The 19,728-nt window shown below is 40.6% G+C and overlaps 1 protein-coding gene across 1 annotated transcript; it reads right to left on the bottom strand.

The window, feature by feature from the left end:
• Nucleotides 1-1,930: 1,930 nt before the first annotated feature.
• On the bottom strand, nt 1,931-19,334 carry LOC137084532 (alpha-2-macroglobulin-like protein 1). The gene is made up of 35 exons (XM_067450808.1): nt 19,162-19,334; nt 18,837-19,017; nt 17,398-17,548; nt 17,252-17,304; nt 17,019-17,039; nt 16,753-16,921; nt 16,364-16,448; nt 16,168-16,282; nt 15,970-16,096; nt 15,745-15,854; nt 15,315-15,479; nt 14,370-14,591; nt 14,072-14,284; nt 12,911-13,060; nt 12,633-12,830; nt 12,375-12,480; nt 12,186-12,281; nt 6,725-6,824; nt 6,395-6,620; nt 6,198-6,324; nt 5,999-6,120; nt 5,800-5,851; nt 5,585-5,668; nt 5,329-5,505; nt 5,170-5,245; nt 4,887-5,043; nt 4,595-4,669; nt 4,346-4,508; nt 4,065-4,258; nt 3,760-3,972; nt 3,528-3,649; nt 3,333-3,423; nt 3,181-3,243; nt 2,893-2,998; nt 1,931-2,805 (listed from the first exon to the last, which is right to left on the bottom strand). The coding sequence occupies exons 1-35, from the start codon at nt 19,248-19,250 to the stop codon at nt 2,765-2,767; spliced, it is 4,440 nt and encodes a 1,479-aa protein (XP_067306909.1). The 5' UTR covers nt 19,251-19,334; the 3' UTR covers nt 1,931-2,764.
• Between the last annotated feature and the right edge of the window lie 394 nt (nt 19,335-19,728).

Below are 19,728 nucleotides of genomic sequence, written 5' to 3'. Positions count from 1 at the left end.
AAAATACATACATGTTGAGGGTTCGGATGGCGGTCGCCATGTTGCTCCTCCATCTTGAAAGTGCATTTGCCAAAGAGGGACATACCCGTAAATTCAAGCTTCGCTTTTCACGTTTTTACACTCGATGGCACTGTGTCGAATGTGAAGAGGAGGATTGCTTGAGGCTGCTATGATGGAGGATCACTCTTAAGCCCCTTTCACACTGCACGTCGGACCCGCAATATTCCCGGAACATTGCCGGGTCGCCTTCTGTGTGAAAGCAACCACGTCCCGGAATTGATTACCGAATTCGACCCGAGTCGGGGACCTAGTAACATTGTGGGATATGTATCAGAGTCGCCAAGGAAGCGGAAAAGAGAATTAAGACGCCAACGCAACGGGCAAATCAACAAGACAAAAGTAAATATTGGAGTGGCCTTTCCAAGATGGAAAGAGCTCATGAGGAGCAACGATTTTAAAAAGAACGCCGACGTTGCCTGCTTTCTTCTCGACAGGTAATATTAATTCAGCCTATTTGTGTATATTGGAAGTTTTATTGTTGCTTGGCTAATTATATCATGGTGTGCTGTGGATATCACTAGAACGATGTCTAGGATAGTTTTCCTCGCGTCAATGATGAAAAAATATTGTTTACCTTATAACATAAATCCGTGTTCTATGACGGATAACATGAGATTAATATTTTAATTGCATTATAATTAGTTTGCCTTACGCTAGTGATGTCGTACAATATACAGAATAATGAAAGCACTGATAAAAGTTACTTTACTAAGATTAGCTTGCATTCGTCTGGGAACCTGATAGCTGAGGTTAGCAATGAACTGGTTAAAAATAACGAAAACGTAAAACTATTATTCATTTTACATAGATTAATTTGATCATAGATCATTTGGCAAAATAAATAACTGCAAATTATAATAGTTTTCAAAAGTAACCTCATCACTTGAAGCAACACTCACCGAAGAGGTCGAACTGGAAGCCATGACTAAATCGGCCACCGTAGGCGTTGAAACGAAATCGCAAATTGAGAGGAGCAGAAACTATTATTCACTGGATGGTCATATACCTTTTCACCACTAGATGGGGGAAAATATCACACAGTGTAGCTTTAATGTGAAGACCACATGTCCCAAGATGCTGCACTCAAACTTGGCGTCATCACACTACGCCTTTGTTTTAAATAGGCGCCCTCTAGCGGCCTGAAAAATTGGATAGTGCAGATTTAACATAGCCTGATGTGGTCATACTAAATTCTAGCCAGAAAATGAGTCTGAAACTGCTCCATTGGGCTGTGATTATGGGGCGTGTTTTAACCGAACCAGGAAAGATCTCAATTGGATAGACCTACAACCAATAAGAGCAACGAAGTTTACCCCCAAAACACAATTTTTTTTCCGGAGAACCCCCCCTGAGAAGCTATTGTTTAGGGCTAGTAGTTGGCAGATTTTGTTGTAAAAACTTGGCAACCCTGTCTGCATGTGCGCTGGAATAAACGATCTTTGCCGGTGTTGTAAAAAATAACATCATTTAATGATACAAAGAGTACCCAACATGATCATCATTTTTGAGAGAAATTGTGAAGATGAATGCATATAGAAACTAGCTCTCCGTTTAAGATTTGAACAAATATAATCCAAGACCCTTTGATGACGTGCATGATTACGTTACTGTTGATCATCTGTCCGTCATCGTCTAAAGCCCGCCCTGATGATTTCATTGGTCCGAACAGTTTCTGTTCGGAGATTATTACTCCTCTACCGAACTGCACATCCTAAACATTTTGTGGGCAGGGCTAAGTTCGGCTGGCATCCAGGCTACATTTAACAACTAGCATTATTATATATGAGGTTATGCACATGATGATATTAAATAATACAAGGACAAGGATGGTAACTGTAAGCCTATTACAAAAAACATGCCACTTTTACTGTACTTTTCACAATTATTTTATTAGGTTTTTTTCAACGTAACAGATAATAGATATATTGTAATCAAAGCATTTATATTTGCTATGGAGATATTTTCATTGCAAATTAACAACTAATAGGTAAAATATTTTTCTAAAATGATAAGGCAAGCAAAAGCTTTGTCAAAAGCTTACATCTTAGTCTTAATTTGCTTTTTAATGATAAAAGACAAAATAAAAGACCTAAACACATAACATAAATGGGAACTATATTATATATATAGCGAGAGAGAGAGAGAGTCCAGTTTTAGGGTCAGTCATAACATTATGACCACTGACAGATAAAGTGAATAACACTGATTTACTCTTCATTTTGTGAACATTTTGTCCTCAAAGTTGATTTTGTTAGAAGTAGGAAAAATTGGCTAGAGGAAAAATTGGCTAATCCAAGCCCCTTTGGGGGGGGCGATTACTGTTTATCATGATTACGTTACTGTTTATCATGTCCGTCATCATCTAAAGCCCGCCCTGATGATTTCATTGGTCTGAACAGTTTCTGTTCGGGTATAATTACTCCTCTATGGAGCGAGGCCAGACCGAACTGCCCGATCTAAAAAAAATTGTGGGCTGGGCTAAGTTCGGCTGGCATCCAGGCTAGCATTTTGTTTAACTTGGAAAAAAAGTTGGAACATTTCTTAACTTATTTTGTTGAGTTAAATCAATGTAAAAACTCTTGTTGTCATAACTTCTAATTTTTTACAGTGTAGTGGTCAGGAATAATGTTATGCCTGGTCGGAATATATATATATATTCACAATTATGTGAATGCAGCTGTTACTTCTTCTGCAGCATTACTCCTCAGGCACAATGATTATGGTACTCTGCTTCAAACCGTTCATCTGGAAACAAGATTTTAAAAATGTTGCAAAGGTGCTAAGACACAAGCAAGAGTATAAATACGTAAGCACTGAGTGATTTAGTCTTACTGGTCTGGTAGTAGTCATAGACTTTTATAACCGCTGGCTTGAGGTTTTTGACTGAGAATGTCTGTTTAATATGTAGTATTGTTTGGAAGCCAGTGCTCCTTTGAATCTGTAAATATAAAACACGTTTAGAAACTGTTTAAAAGTTTAGCAAGGATTGTGTGTGTGTGTGTGTGTGTGTGTGTGTGTGTGTGTGTGTGTGTGTGTGTGTGTGTGAGATAATAATTATTTTTCTGTAATAGTAGGATTTGGTTCTCATTATGGTTCTCATTACATCAAATGAGTTCCCACCTCTTGTAGATACATGATGAGATGTCCATCTTTGGATTCAACACGATGTACTGCTTTCTTTAACTGTGGACAAATCATTTTAGTGCAGACTAAAATATTCTGTAAGAATTTAGGGGACTCACTCTCATATATGCTGTTTTGCAGTGCCTTACCTTGTCCAGGGAAGAGGGTTCTACTTCGAAACCTGACAAGAGTTTCATATCTACAATGACCATGTTTGAACTTGCTTCTGTCCCGATATATCTATTTGGAGAAAAAAAAACAAAACAATTATAATACAATAATGCCATAAATGTGTAAAGAAATAAACCCTAAAACTAAATGTGTGAATCACAATCTGTCCTTACACAACGCTTATTACGACATCCAAATTTTGTCCAGTTGTATTTTTACATTCTCCTATTGTCCAAGCCCAGACAAAGAATGTATTATGTTCCTTGGGAGTGGGGATATTGTAGAAGAGAGACATCTACAAGAAAGTCACATAACATTAGAGCATCTCTATAAGCCATAATTTGTTCATTAAATATCTTTAATCTGTTTTCACATTGGTTTGGATTGCTGCTGTATTTCACTAACCTGCACAGACACACAGGTTGAGCCCTTCACTTCAAGGCTGTATTTGGCTGGAACGTTCTGCAGCTGCTTCTCCTGGTACAGTAACTTGTTGTCCTGATTGACATCAAAGTGGTGAGTGTCTCCTGCTGACTGTACAGTCACTGTGCTGGAGCCGTCAGAGCTGAACACTTTGGTGGCGTACAAAGACAGAGCCTGAAGAGCCACAACTGTGTCCTGGGAAATAAATGTGTTCAGTACTGTCACTTTTACTCCTTCACACCAGCGCATTCTGCAATAAAGTGTTTGATTGGAGTAGTTTGAGAAACCTGTGTGGAGGAGAATCCTCCATAGGGATTCTGCTGCTTCACAAGCCAGCTGACAATCCTGTTAGCATAGCCCAGATCAGCTGTAGTGACTGAATCTGCAGTGAGAGCAGCTAGCAGCACATATGAGCTGATCTCCACTGCCAGAGAACCAGAGTCATCAGCAGATGCAGACTGAGACCAGTGGAGATGAGGCCCTTAAGAACAAAAGACACACGCATGACAACAAAACAGTAGTACAGTCATAAAAGACAACAGAAAGTCATCAGAAACAAACCTCTTACCATCTGAAATAGCAACTTCCTCCAGTTTCTTGAAAAGCTGCTGTCGAGTGGCCGTGTCTCTAGCCAGACTGAAAGTGTAGGCGAGCAGAGCGGTGGTGTAAGTGTTTTGGGTATGACCAAGAAAACGCTTTAAGCATGACAAGCCTTTGCTCACAGCAGGGTCCTATGGAGAAATAGTGCAAATTAAAAATATATAAGACATAAAAGCCTTATAACATAGCACAGTTTGTCCACGTAGAACCTACTTACTTGAACCGATGTGTTCAGCTCAAGTAGTGATGCAGTAATAAAGGCAGTGATGGTCACACTGTCACTTACACCCCCCTACAACAAATAAACACACACACACACGCACACACACGCACACACACGCACACACACGCACACACACACACACACACACACACACACACACACACACACACACACACACACACACACACACACACACACACACACACACACACACACACACGGTAAATAAAGAGATTTTGTGTGTCTAGTATTACATATATTTCTAAAATTATTTGTAAAAGCTTACCTTCATTCTATTATTAAAGAGTTTTCCCTTGCTCAGATAACAGCCATTTGATGTTTGGTGTTGTATCAGCCATTGCTTTGATTTCAGAATTTTTTTGGGGTCAATAAAGATGTACTGCTGTGCCTTCCCAAATGTCCTCACCACAAATGCGGTCAGCCTGTTAGTTGCATTTAATTTAATACATTTGGTTGTCAATATATTGTTATCATCTTTTAATATTCATTGCTATACAGCTGGTATGTTTTGTGCAATAGTTAATTTATGAGATAAGAACTGTACATACCATGTATTTCCTTCTCCTTGACCAAATGTAGTATATGATCCATCAAGGTTCTCATAGTTGAGTTGCCTCTGATATCCTGTTTAATATTTTGCTTGAGATGATTTTTCTTAGATGTGCTGAAAATGTTTTTGTATGAAATGCCTATGAATGGTGTCTCACCACTCTTCAGGAAGCCTGTGGCTCTCTCTCTGATGGCTGAGGTGAGCTGCTCCGTGTTCTCCAGATACTGCAGAATGTAAATATTGGGAGAAAGAACAGCAATGTTTTGTTCTCCACAGCCGTACGGCATCCGTAATAGGCCATCAAGGTTCTTCAGTGCACGACCCAATATGTCTCCTACCAGAGAATGTGTGATTTATTGTACATTTCTTGTTTACAAAACAGTATCGCAGTTAAGGTATGATTTCAAATGTACCAAGCACTGAAACAGTAGATCTTGCTGATCCCTCTATCGTATAATTGGGAAATGCCAGCTCTACTTCCACCAAAATATTTTTCCCTGTAGAATAAGGCAAAAAAATCATAATAATAAAATAAATAAATAAAATAATCCCTAAAGCCAGAAGTAGATTTAAAGTCAATATAATCTTTTTAAAAACAATATTCATGTCATAAGTGCACAGCCATTACCTTTGGGGCAAAGCAGCCAACTGTGGGTGTTCGTTTTTTCGATTCCTTCAGCCTGGGAGATACAGGATAATGTTAGCACAATAGCTTTTTATGATCTTTGGCTGTAGTGTAAAATGTAAAGGTAGAGTTTTATATACAGTATGGTTACTTGCAATAGTGCAATGTATTTGCATAATATGGTGCATATGTTTCTACCCACATTCACACGCAAGCTTCGGGTGACCGTGTCAATGCGTCCTCTCTCTGGGACGCTCACAATCTCATTGTCACACACAGTCTGGGACGCCTCTGCTTCTGCACTGACTGTAATATTCATGACTCCTACAACACAAGATATGTACGTGAAAATACAACAGACACAAACACTGAGAAACAATAATTCAGACGGGAAAACTCACCAAGAACAGAAGGAGAGAGGATCCATTTAAAGGTTTTTCTTTCGTTAGCACATAGACAGGATGAATACTGATCATCAGAGGAGGCTTTGAGAGTGTAGTCTGAGGAAGGAGCTGGAGTCACTTTAACCTGTCAATCAACCACACATGATTAGAGACATATTTGATATGATTTGATTAGACTGAGTCTGAAATCTCACCATGATGCACTTGGACAGATAATTGAAGACAGTGGCCTTCAGTTCAAAGATCTCCCCACGGATGATGGAGTAAGGCAGAGAGAGCTCCAGGAAGAAGGGCTGGAAAACTGTCAGCTGAGCAGGAGGAGCCAGACCCAGACCTTCAGAGGACAGACAGAAGGCCTCCGTCTCCCAAGAGGTGATGGTGTCAGGAACAGTGACAGGAACCTGAGCTGATCCAGAGTCCCTGAAGAGAAATTTGCATGTATTATTTATTATCATTGAAATACCAAAATATTTGCAAAGGGACAGGCAGCACCTTCAGACTTTTTGAACTCATCATTCACTCACCCAACTTCAACAAGTTCCCAAATCCAAGTTTCTGGAAAGAATGTGCGTATTGTTTCTAGGGGTGTGAGAGGTGTGTTTCGATTTTCTGGAATTATGGCTGCTGGAAGTGCAGGAAAAAAAAGGAAAACATGAACAACCCCATATGGTACTGTAAAATAGCAATTCTAATATATGTGGCTTTCTTAATTTTTCATACTCGAAGCTTCTTATTTGTTGACAACCTGTTGCTCTCATTATAAATTTGGGAGTATGGTTGGTCCATATTGACACATTTGTCTTCAAATGCATGGCATAATAGAACAAACTTGCAACACTTGCAGGCATAGAGTTTGTGGAGCAGCATTTACTGCAAACCAAGCCACTCGGAGACACTGAAAACATCAGATAACAGACTGCACGTGTGTAAATGAAAACGTCTCTGGTTACGACTGTAACCTTAGTTCCCTGAGAACAGGGAACGAGATGCTGTGTCAGCTGACGCTATGGGGGAACGCCTCCAGCGTGACCGTTGTCTTAACTACTATCAAATCACAGTAATCCTATTGACCGGCTACAGCCTATGATGTCATCAATATGATGTCATCATGCTCAAAACCTGTCTTCGGCGCAATAATTCCGATCTTTCATGTATTCATACTCTTGTGTAATCGACGCGCCATCCCATCATTTATTTCCAAATAAATCTGTCTCTTCCGTGATACCCTGAAATTTTGAATATTCCAATCTAATATGATTTCTGACCTGTAAGGTTGCCAGAATAATAATCTTACACGGTGTGTTAATAGGCCAGAGGAGAACTGGCACCCCGACTGAGTCTGGTTTCTCCCAAGGTTTATTTTTCTCCATCACGCCCTGATGGAATTTTGGTTCCTTGCCACTGTCGCCTTTGGCTTGGCTTGCTCAGTTGGGGACACTAAAAATATGATTAAAGTTATTCAACTTATTATACAAATAAAATGTATGAATTAGGTCTTATTTAATTCTATAAACTTAAATACTGATCTGCCAACATTGTTGCTATATGATAAATTAAACTAAGCTGATAACATCACTGTTTTCTCCAGTACGACTGTACAGCCAAATCTAATTTTGTCGCAATATTATCCTGTTTGACACTGTGAAGCTGCTTTGACAAAATCATGATTGTAAAAGCGCTATATAAATAAAGTTGATTGACTGATTGATTGATCAAGGTGCGACCAGGAAGTATATAAGGGCGCCGTGCAAACATGCGTAACCGAGTTAAAAATTGCGTAACCGAGTAAAACATTTTGCTCGGTTAAGTGGCGTCAATGACGTGCTTTGAATTTAGTTGTAATATATTTTTGCACCACTAGAGACCGCCAGAGCACTCCCAGACATTTGTAATATCCACAAGAAGATGTCATGACCAGCTTTCTAACATGAAGCGGTTAAAGAAAAGTACAGCGTGGGAGCACTTTAAAATTGAGAGTGACGGGCCAAAATGCAAGTATTGCAATGCAGTGCTTACCGCATTTTTCAGGCTATAAGTCGCTCCGGAGTATAAGTCGCATCAGTCAAAAAATGCGCCATGAAGAGGAAAATAACATAAGTCGCACTGGACTATAAGTCGCATTAGGGCAGAAGCAGAGCGGGAGCCGCGCGCGCTGTGCATAACAAATCAGAAGAAAGAAAGTTTGAAGTGAGAAACTTGTGAGGGACTAGAGAAAAGCAGAGGTTACTTTAACTGTAATGAAGAAAACAAAAAAAGCTAATCGCGGACTGAAAGCAAGATGGCCAGAGCTGAAGGAACGAGTCCACAGATACTTGAACTCTGCCGGGAGAGGCTCAGCCGCGTGAGTCAAACGCTGTGTGAATCTTTCTCGGCTGCATATTTTACTGCATGCCCTAATCATGCAGGCGCCCTCGCGGCCACTTGCATTGCTCGTGAACTGGAGCGCATCTCATCCTAATTTAACAAAACTCAGCGTAGGCCTCACAGACATGAAATATATCTTAAGAAAGCTTGAAATGTCTTTTAACAATTTAAAATGAAAAGAAATAGGCTACTCTCTGATTATGTAATCCATGATGTGCATTTCTCTCTATAGGCGCATTCACTACGGAGATGGCGGTCGTCAAATTAATAAACTAAAAATAATAACCCTGACGCACACTATGGTTAACCGAGTATTAACCGCTAAGGGCCTCGGTTAACGGTTAATGAAAAACTTGAAAACGTGCAGCCCTACTGCTCACAAAACATAAGTCACTTTAATGTTCAGATCTATAGCTACAGCTCTCATAAGTATCTTTGAATACTAATATCCCAATAGCCTGGAAAGTTTATTCTTTGTGGACAGAGGAGTAACCTTCCCGAAGATTTGGTAGAAAGAATAAAAGCTTTGAGAGTTGATAAGAGCTTGTACTGATCGTTTGTTAAAGGAACAGATCAGATGAGTTTTGAATTAATTCTTTAAAAGGTTATTCTGCAATTATTTAATATACATATTTGTTAATGGCAATCCATTGTTGTTAGACAAATTTATATTGCTTAAATACCTAGGTTGGGTATTTCCTTTCGGGTGATTTGAAGATTTATAGTTTCATCATAACCAGTTATGATTAATTATAAATAATTAAATATTAATACCCATAATTCCCTATTGAGCTAATTTAATTTATTATTATATGTAGCCCAGTCGCTCCACTTTCAAGCGAGGGGAGTTTCTTCCGCTCGATCCTAGGATCTACTGAACACATATATTACAGGGGTGCTCAGGAGGCAAGACAGGCCTACGGGCTGATCTAACCGGGAGGCCCAGAGGGGGGCCTGACCGTCTGATCAGGCTTAGGTGGCCATAAGCTTCAAGATGACCCTCTCTGAGGGGAGCTCTTAAGCCTGCCTGGTAGGTAAACCATGCTGTAGGCTGGCAGGTCCCTGTCCTGAAGGGAGCGCTCAACAGAAATGGCGTCTTGTCGTACTAGGGCTTGAGCCCACCCTCGGGTACTGCCGGCTAAGGCCGGGACCCGACAGCGGGCAACCATTAGCTGTCAGCATAAAGCCAGTTGTGTTCCCGTCCAAGGGACTCGTTCCCCCCAGGGAGGCCCGAAGGAGCCTCTACCTGGCACCGTTGAGGCTAGCAGTGGCTTAACTGGTCCCCTCAGGGAGGCCCATGAGGCCATCAACACCAGAAGCCACCCATGCTAGCTGCGCGAGTGTTCAAACAGCAGAGACTTTGCCCTCAGGGAGGCCTGGCGTGGCCTACTACCTGGCAGCAAGGCCTGCTAACGGCTAGCTTGTCACCGAGACCAGATCCGGGAATCCCTTCTCAGGGAGGCCCAGAGGGGCCTACCACCTGACAGCACGTTACACCGGCTAACCGAGCATCCAAGCTCGGGGGCTCACCCTCAGGAAGGCCTGGAGAGGCCTGCTACCTTCTAGCCAGACGTGCAAACTGTAAGAAGTTACTGTGTTCCTGGAGCTCGCCTCCAAGGAGGCCTGTTTGAGGCCTCACACACAGTAGAGAGTCTTTAGGGCGGCCTGGAGAGGCCTATTGCCGAATGACAGCTCCCTGTTAGAAGCCCAGTGACATACGGTGCTTATCCAATGGCAAATCTCACTGCGAAACCTTGCAGGGCTTACTACCTGCCAGCTACTAGTAGCCGGGGAACGACCTCAGGGAGGCCTGGTGAGGCCTGCCACTTGATAGCAGAACATGCTAGCTGCCCTGGCTAGCAACCATGCTCACTGTCATATGAAACTGCCTGCTAGCAGCTTGTGCTAGCCATCCAGTGACTGATGCCCAAGCACACCCCCTCGGGGGAGGCCAGAAGAGGCCTGATCACCTACGGCAGACCCTTAGGGAGGCCCAGAAAGGCCATCCACCTGACCGCAGTCGACACAAACTATCGGGTAGCTGGAGATTGGGAACTCATTCCCATAGCAAGATACGCTAGTTAGCCAAGCACCCAAGAGTGGGAGATTCCCGCAGGGAGGCCTGGTGAGGCCTGCCCAGTGGCGCACATTCAGATAGGCCTGGTGAAGCCTACTACCTGGACATCCAGTAACCACCTGGGGACTCATCCCCAGGGAGGCCATAAGGGGCCTGCTTTTGACGAGGTTTCTGCTGCAGAAATCTGCTGCAGGAACTCACTCGCAAGGAGGCCTACTGAGGCCTACCACCTGTCCTGGAGTTAACTGCCCGGACTGCCTCGGCTATATATATATATATATTTTTTTTTTTGCACTGATTGAGATCCCTCAGCAGACCCTCCCAGTATCCCAGTATACTTGTAACACCGACATTGTGTATAAAGTAGCACCCGGCTGACCCGCTGCCGTGTATGCCCTGCCATCTAATGAAAACTTATCATTGAAAGAGCTCAGATGGCAGGGTTGGAGCTCTCAGTGTTCCCACCAACCCGGACCGGAGATTACTCTTAACGTCAACCCGTGGCGAGAACACCTACCCAAATCCACTCATCCTCCAAACATCAGCATTCATACCCGCTGATGTCAGTGCACATACTGGATATCGGTTCTTCCATGCCCTCCCAATCTCAGTAAGGAGATCAGAAAGGAATGGAAAGCTCAACAGAGCCAATGATTTTATGACCGGGGAGAAATCGATCGTAAGTCTAATACGAGCAATCTCTCCTCTAACGCGCCCACCTGGCAGCCGCAGCCTGCTTGCAGCGCATTCCATAACATTCATCAGCTCCGCATAAACGTTCAGGATGGCTGCGAACTAGTTTATCTTCTCACCAGCCATTCCTAAGACCATTTCTGATAGATCTCGTCAGCCGCCAGTTCGCCTTAGGGAAACGCCCTCAGTGACGATCGGCGAGCCTCATCCAAGGCAACCATGACGTGCGTCTGCGCTCAGCCTCGGCGTGAGTGGGACCACGTCACTAGTCTCAGATGCAACAATCCTCTTCCCTCAGGAAGAGAGTCAGACAAGAGCGGAGCGACCTCATGCTGTGTTTAACAAATGCTCCCGTTGCACACAAACAAACAACTGCATAAGAGCTTCCCTGTGCATGCTCTTAATCCCAGTCAGAAATCAAAGGAATTTGGATTACCTTTGACTTGAAGCATTCAGACAAAACAGTCCCTGAAGACGAAAAAGCTGGTGTCATGTTTGCAAGGCGCCCTTATATACTTCCTGGTGGCACCTTGATGACATCATAGGCTGTCGCCGGTCAATTGCTGTGATTTGATAGTAGTTCAGACACCAGGCACGCTGGAGGCGTTCCCCCGTAGCGTCAGTTGACGCAGCGCGAGTTCCCTTTCGAAAGGGAACAGTGTTACACAGTGAGCCAGACTATATATTTAAGGAATAGATTGGTGCAGGGATGATGTCAACACCCAGAAGACTATTTCGCCAGTGGTTCCCTTGAGATTTCCCTATAAGCTTTTATATAGGATTTTAAATTGCATGTTGCAATTTAACTAACTGTTTAAGGCAATTTCAAAATTAATATGGGTCATGCTCACATCCATGAGCTCCTGGGAATCCAGCTTCTCCAACCAGTGGACCCCGTCGATCTTCAACTCTTAATGCATAATCTTCTACGAAACCATAGCCTGGAATTTAGCAGGACATTTACTATCACAGTTTATTCATCAAACATGTCCATAGTGTATTGGATATAATTGGATATATAAAATAAACAGATGCCTTACCGCCGCCAAAATTTCTCTGATAAAATGTATCTCTGAATTGAATGCAAAATGGCATTCTAATAATCAAATTGGTTGCCACCTTCAATCCCATATTCTTGTCCAGATGACAATGCAAAAAGGCAAAAAAAAAAAAAAAAAAAAAAAAAAAAACTAAGTTACTTAAAAAGTTTTTTAACTAACTGCATATTTTTTGTCCCAAAACATTGATCACAATCAACTTTTAAAATCACACACAAACCTCAAAATAAAAATACTTACCCTGAAAGTCACATAGACAGCATCTATTTTACCCTGTAAAGGGATAGGAAAGGGGTAGGACTGTATAATTGGTCTATATGGCAATGAAGCATCAAGAGCCTGAGGGCTTCTTATGGGTCCAATTTTAAGGCACCTATTGAATTCCTCTTCATCTTCAATGCCAACTGGAACAAACCTGGCTGGCAACATGCTGAAAATCTGTAGTAGGATGGCATAAATACAGTCATTTTGAAAACTGTCACTGAAGATATTGAAGACACTTCTGAAACATATATTACTTTGTTGATGTCCAGGCGTTTTTTTCCCTCCAGGATCAGAATGCTCTGATCTACAGCACTGAGGCCGCACAGTGAACCAGGCTGAGCTGAGAGCTGGAGAGTGTTTTTCTCACCTGGAACTGCAGTAGTAGGAGAAAACTGCAGAGACACCTGTGACATCATAGAGTGGGCCAATCTTAAATTTCAAAACAAAAGTATTTCAACCAATTATTACTAATTACTATCACTAATTATTACATAGCTTCAGGTCATATGATCACTTAACAATTCTCTATACATTCCATTTAATGGAAACCATATGTTTTTCGGGGTGCATAAAACCACTAAGCCCTTTGTCTGGAGAGCAGAGAATGGATGTCGGAGAACGGCAGAGATGCTGCGTATAACATTACTCCAGAAACGTTCTCTCCTATGTCTGACAAACATTAAATAAAAGAGATCTCTTGACAAAACAACCGGTGTCTGGTCTCGTGAATTAAACACTGGGGGAAAGAGACAAATTCCAATCTACACTTACTATGCTTAACAAAACAAAAAGGACTTAAAGTTCACTTTAAAAAGCGAAAAAGGTTTAAATGGCGTGACGTATGACATAGCGTAAGCTTTTTGAACTACGAGAATTGTTGCACTTTCTGCGTGAGTTGAATACAGAAGGCAGTCCGATATTTTAGTATTTAGATATTTTACTTTATAGTTTTAAATATGGATATTTTTCTTACAGTATGCTTTGCTTCAGATTAAGCCCCCCGTTTATGTTATTTTGGATGGATACACTTTTTTTTAACTTCAAACTCAACTGGACCCCATCACTTGCTATTATAAAGCTTGGGAACATCAGGATATTTATTAATTTAACTCTGATTGTGTTCATCAGAAAGAAGAAAGTCATATACACCTGGGATGGCTTGAGGAAGAGTAAATGATGGGCTAATTTTAATTTTAAAGTCACCTAATCCTTTAATGCAATTTCTTTCACTTGATAAACTGATAATGAATCATCCTCGTCCAGATAATATTTCTTTGGTGAGTAGCTGTGAAATAAGGTGAAATAAGTGGGATAATGTACAGTTGCCTGGTCATTACAAACAAATAAAAGACTGTACTATACATTAACTTTTACATGTATGCAATGCCATATTGTTATGATCTTAGCAAGCACACCTTGTTTGCAAGACATCTGTCAATTTGAAATTTTTTGGAAGCAGCTAGTACAATTTCACTGGGAGGCACACAGTAAGCAAGAAACTCCATCTCAGGAGACATATGGCTGCGAACAAGGACTTTAAATGTCACTTCTCCCTCTGCCACTCCACCAGAGCCTTTTACTTCAACTTTCTCATTCCCATGGTGGACTATCTCTTCTCTGGATACAACCTGACAAAAAGGAGAAAAGAACAGTGGATAATAAGCGTTTGGAGAAAAACCACTGTGCAGTGTTTTGCTTGATCTCTGCACCCACCAGATAGACTATGGTAACATAACCACTTTCAACAGTCTCTCCAGCAATAGTGTACTGAACAGTAACTGGAATCTCCAAATCACACTTTAATGGTCCCTCTAGAGCCTTTATAGCCAGTTGACTGGTTTTTACTTGGTTTTCTTTGGGTTTTCTTTGCAGAGTTTTGTACACAGATTCAAAATTGAATGGATGTCCAAGCTGATTGCCTGGTGATGGATATGCCTGTCACAAGAACACCAAAGAACACATGGTCAGAGAAACCAGCTGACTAAAATGCAGACATAATCGAATGTGATACCCAATTACCAGTAGCCTAGAAATCTAGACACACCCTAGCGGCAGCAAATCTAATCTGCCCGTGAGTGTCGTCTAGCAACTCTCAATACACTTCTGAGCTGTAAAAACCAAACTCTGGTCGGGCCAATCACATCGTGTATGGAGTTGGTGGGCGGGGCTTAACATAATGACAGCTGAGTTGTGCTTGCGTGCTTCTAGTAAACACAGAAACTGCCGACCAGCGGTCTTTCGAATTAGCTTTGACCACGACTCTGGAAGAATTGGAATTAAGCTTTCCTGTGAGAAAAGAACAAAGAACGGCACTGAAGTCATTCTTAAGAAGGGAAGATGTGTTCAGAGTTTTGCCGACCGGATACGGCGAATGTTTAATCTTTCAACAAGCTCTGGTTGGTTGTAGCACTACCCAATTGCGTGCACGCCATGCAGAGGGAGTTTGAAAGACAACCGTTTATCCCGCCCCTTCGGATTGAGCCCTGTCAATGGTGAGTTTCCAGACCAAACATCTTGATGTGGGTCTGGCTTGTCAGGCTAAATTACCAGTGCAAATCCTTAAAATAAAGCATTTATTTCAGGGGTACTATGCTTAAATTCATTAGGTTGTTTTGAATAGAAAACACCTGCAAAGTGGTACAGAACTAAAAAGCTCACCGAAACAGAAAAAGAAGAGAAACGTATCTCAGAGGGTGTTTCAATGGTAAAATTAGCCAGGCCATTGATATCTGTGATACATGCTTGAGGCTGCTGAGAATAGGTGTGACGAACAAAAATCTTAAAGTTAGAAACTGGGGTCCCATCGGAAAACTCCACTTTAACCTGATGGAAAAACAGAAATTCATCAAGGACATACAGTAGTCACAGAAAACAGAGATTACTGAACGAAAAAACTTCACATTCACACATACATCATCACATATTGATAATGTATATGCTGTGAAGCCATTCAAATTTACAAATTAATTTTAAAAATAACACGATTATGCAGGTATATATTCACCCAGAAGAGTCACACATTTTTATTAAACTAACAAAATGCAGTCAGTCATGTTCAATTAGAATTAAATTGAACTGAATAGTGTACCTTTGCCTGAATGACTGATCCAGCCTCAAAGAACTCTGGCAGGTCAATCAATTTTAAACTACCAAGATTATAGGACAAAAACACATGTTCAGTCCTTTTTATTGAGATGTCTGAAAAAACACACAAAGGTGAAATCTATGGCACAACCCATCAAGTAAGCACAATTATATTTTGATTTGTCAGCATTTTGGTCAAATTTGTTTTCATGTCTGTTACAGTACACACCTGTCCCCTCCTCAGTTATTGATGCAGTGAACTCAAGAGCCTGTGGCCTGATGTACATATAGTTGCTCTCATTTGTGACAAAGGATGACACAGGGAACTTCTGAGAGACACACCCGGTCTTATTCAGCTAGAAACAAATAATTATTTTATTCAGAAATGTATTTATTTTTTAAAAATAGAACATTTAGTCTTACTTACAACTGCTGAACTATTAACACAGTTCAATGTCAAATAATGGTAGTATAACCAGTTTTGCAAGGAATTGCAGAGTTCCATCTTCACACTGCCCTGAACAGGCCTTCCATGTGTGTATCTGGTGAAGACATACTGTAAGTTAACCAATCTTTCTGCTTAATGTGTTCATCTTTAATGTCAACATCAGGTGTTATCTCACCTCCCACATACCCACAGGTTTACTTCCTCTTTATTCGCTTTCACTGTCTTTGATTTTTCTAATATCACTTCGAATTTTGGTAGAACTGAACCACAAAGGGAGAAAAAACAAGAAAACCATGAAAAATTACCTTTAAAAATGAAGGTTCTTTGTTGGCAACTATGGTTTAATAAAGTGCCTTTAACCTATCCGAGGAAACTTTCCATGGCTCAAAAGTTTCTTTATGGTGGAAAAAGTTTCTTTAGATTATTAATTGTTCTTTACACTCTTTTAAGAACTGGGAACCCAAAATGTTTCTTCTGTGAAAACCCCCTTTTTGGAACCTGCACATTGTGTATTAACCTGCGCAAGGGCATGCACTTAAAAAAAAAGCTTATGGTAGCACTCACCATACTCTTTAACCTCAAAATATTCTTTAATAGTTGTCTTGCTTGTCTCAACAGACAGCTCATATAAACCAACAGAAGCCTCTGGATTCAGCACATGGGCAAGTTGCAGAATCTTTCCATTGGTGGATGTGGCATTAATCCACTGATTGATTCTGTTCCCTCGATTGTCCTGTTTTTACGAGAAGGCATTGGCATAGCAATAACATTTGTGCACCAAAAAAAAAAAAAGTGTTATTGAATGGGGGAAAACAAGAAATGAACTTTACCTGCACTGCTATGAGTTTGTACTGTGGATATAAACAGATAACAGTAGTTCAGGTTTGTATAACACTACAAAACCACTGGTAAGTGATAGCTCTGAGGTACAAGTCCACACTTCAAATATTTGTCTAAACATTCATGTGCACACATTACCAATAAGGTTGGCTGAACGATGAATCAAGGTCATGTCTTCCTTACAATTAAAATTCTGATATTAAATGTTGAATGCAAAACCTACTGTTTCATTAACTGTCTTTAAGTTTCGGTCCACTGTGAAAATCCTGAATTGGACTGCAAAGTTGAGGAAGACATAAAACATAGGATCTGCATAAAAGTAGAGAATGAGGATAGCGAACATTGGAGCTGAATATTGGCAAAAAATACCTGTTTGTCCAGGATTGTATATTTGCTTATCTGTCTGAATTATTAAGAATGGATTGTAGGATATGAATTTGACTTTTCTTTTTTCAATCAGATGAGTGTTTTTCCCTTGAACTTCCACTTGGAGCACTTGCACTGAATCAGATTCAGGAGCCTGTTGAACACATGCAGTTGCATGACAAATCCTGTCTAGAAAGCAAATATTCTTAGATATTAAACCTGAAAATATTCTTTAACTGATGTTTTTCCCTGTGTCTTGAGTTGCCTGTGTTGGGGAAAGTTACTTTGAAAAGTAATACATCATAATATTGCGTTACTCCCTTAAAAGTAACTAAATGGGTTAGCCTAATTAGTAATGATCAATTGTTTGTTTTATAACAAAAAAAGTCATATTTTTGGTAAAATGTCCAGGCGCTATCACACCAAAAGTGCAAATAATAAGGTTCACGTGTGTACAGTAGAGGGTGCAGATCATGCAAACCTTTCAGATGTGCTGGATTAGAGAAGAATAGGATGCAGGAGAAGACTAAAAATATAATCTAAGGCCCCGTCCACACGGAGACGCGTTTAGCTGTATACGTATACATTTTGTACCGTATCAGCGTTTCGTCCACACGGATCCGACGTTTTAGAAGCATGCATCCGATATTTTTCGAAACAGGGTCCCTAAGCGGATAAATCTGAAAACAATCATCTTCCGTCTTCGTGTGTACAGCGAATCCGTATATTTTCTGAAACGGTGATGTCATCACACTACGTCCAGCACGGTGAAAGAGGTAAGGGGTACAACTACGGGCACTGGGCATGCGCACATCAATATCGCATCATTTAATTAACGTATCTGCATTATTGTAAGGGTATGTTTTGGGTTGGGGTAGGTGTAGGCATTAATAAAACACATATGTTAAGTAGCAAATGTATTTATTGTTATTTTATTGTGATATTTTGCCTCACCTCCGAACACCATACCCCTGCTAGCCACAACTCTTCTTCTTCGTTTTTAGTGTATTTCTGTGGCAGAATTACAGCGCCACACACTGGCCTGGCATGCAAACTACTTCGTTTTTAGCCCGTTTTTGTAATCTCGTGTGGACGCAGATATTTCTTGAAACGAGGGGAAAAAAAGATCGGATTGGGAAAGCGCTGGCTTTGTGTGGACAGGGCCTAAGTCATTTTTGCTTATGGTTTAACTGAATCATCGAAGGTCTCTCTCAAGTTACTAATGTGATACCCCAACACTGATCATTTTGTATTCTATATCACAAATGTAAAAAAATATTGTTGACATTCATGGTGTAATGTAGGCAGGGTGCTCAGATTTGTTGTAGCCCATATTAACAGATTTTTTTTTTTTTTTTTTTTCATTCTTTGAAGACCATGGATATGCAGTTTTAAAAAACTCAGTATATCATTGTGTGAGTAATGTTATCTTAATGACATGCCTGAAAGTCAAGGCAGCGGTGGAGTTCCGTCTCAGTTCTCTCCTGCAGAAGGGTTCTGTTCTGGCTATTGTCAACCAGAGAAATGGTCAGCTGCAGATTTTCTTCTGGTTTTAGAAGGCTCACACATAGTTTAGTCTCCGAGCCTGATCTTATAGTGGCTGGAAATATCACCATGAACAACCTGCAAGAAAAAAAATGAAGTGCTTAATAGCCTGATTTTTAAGGCATCAGTGAGCGAACTAATGATTTCAGTTACATTACTTTGACAAACACACATGAAAGGACATTCAAATACAGACTACATAAAAAAGGTTCTAACACTTACGGCATAGAAGTTCCTTGATAGACACAAAGCAATAAAACGCAAGTTAATAATATTACTCTTTTGAGTGACACAAGAAAAAAAGCCATCATAAAGGGATGTGTAGACTCTTTACAAGAAGCATCAAATGTCTAAACCTTTTCCAAATAAAGATTTTGTTTGACTGGACATGACCTCAGTGATGGTTAACTGTTCATTATGGGGCAGTGCAGGACAGCATGATTAATTATTAAACAACAACTGTTAATATTAGTGATTCTTTGATGCAGAGGCGGAGCTGCCCTGGACTTTCTGGCACAACACAAAACACCTCACCACAGACACATCAGTTTATTGTGCCCAGAGAAATTTTAAACACCACTTACTAACATAAAAATATGCTATTTATACAGAAATATAAATGCTATTTATTTAGTTTACTGAAATGCTTATCATTTTCCTGTTGCACAGCAAATAGTGAGTTTTTTATTTTAATTATTTATTTTACAAATTTTGGATTCTCTTTTCCATACAGTGAAGTTTAATATCACTAAAGTTCAATTCCTACCATAAAACCAATCCATATAACAC

This window comes from Pseudorasbora parva, chromosome 8 (genome assembly GCF_024679245.1).
Source record: "Pseudorasbora parva isolate DD20220531a chromosome 8, ASM2467924v1, whole genome shotgun sequence".
NCBI classification, from domain to species: Eukaryota; Metazoa; Chordata; class Actinopteri; order Cypriniformes; family Gobionidae; genus Pseudorasbora; species Pseudorasbora parva.
The sequence above is the reverse complement of the archived record's forward strand: the minus strand, read 5'-3'. Positions and strand labels throughout refer to the sequence as shown.

What these genes read in the sequence shown, in the direction of transcription:
- LOC137084532 (XM_067450808.1), bottom strand. Translation starts at nt 19,250, where the DNA reads ATGATGGCTTTTTTTCTTGTGTCACTCAAAAGAGTAATATTATTAACT. An exon ending in ATACAATCCTGGACAAACAG is followed by an intron (nt 17,305 to 17,397) that starts GTATTTTTTGCC and finishes TCAACTTTGCAG; the next exon opens with TCCAATTCAGGATTTTCACA. An exon ending in TGGGAACTTGTTGAAGTTGG is followed by an intron (nt 6,621 to 6,724) that starts GTGAGTGAATGA and finishes ATTTCTCTTCAG; the next exon opens with GGACTCTGGATCAGCTCAGG.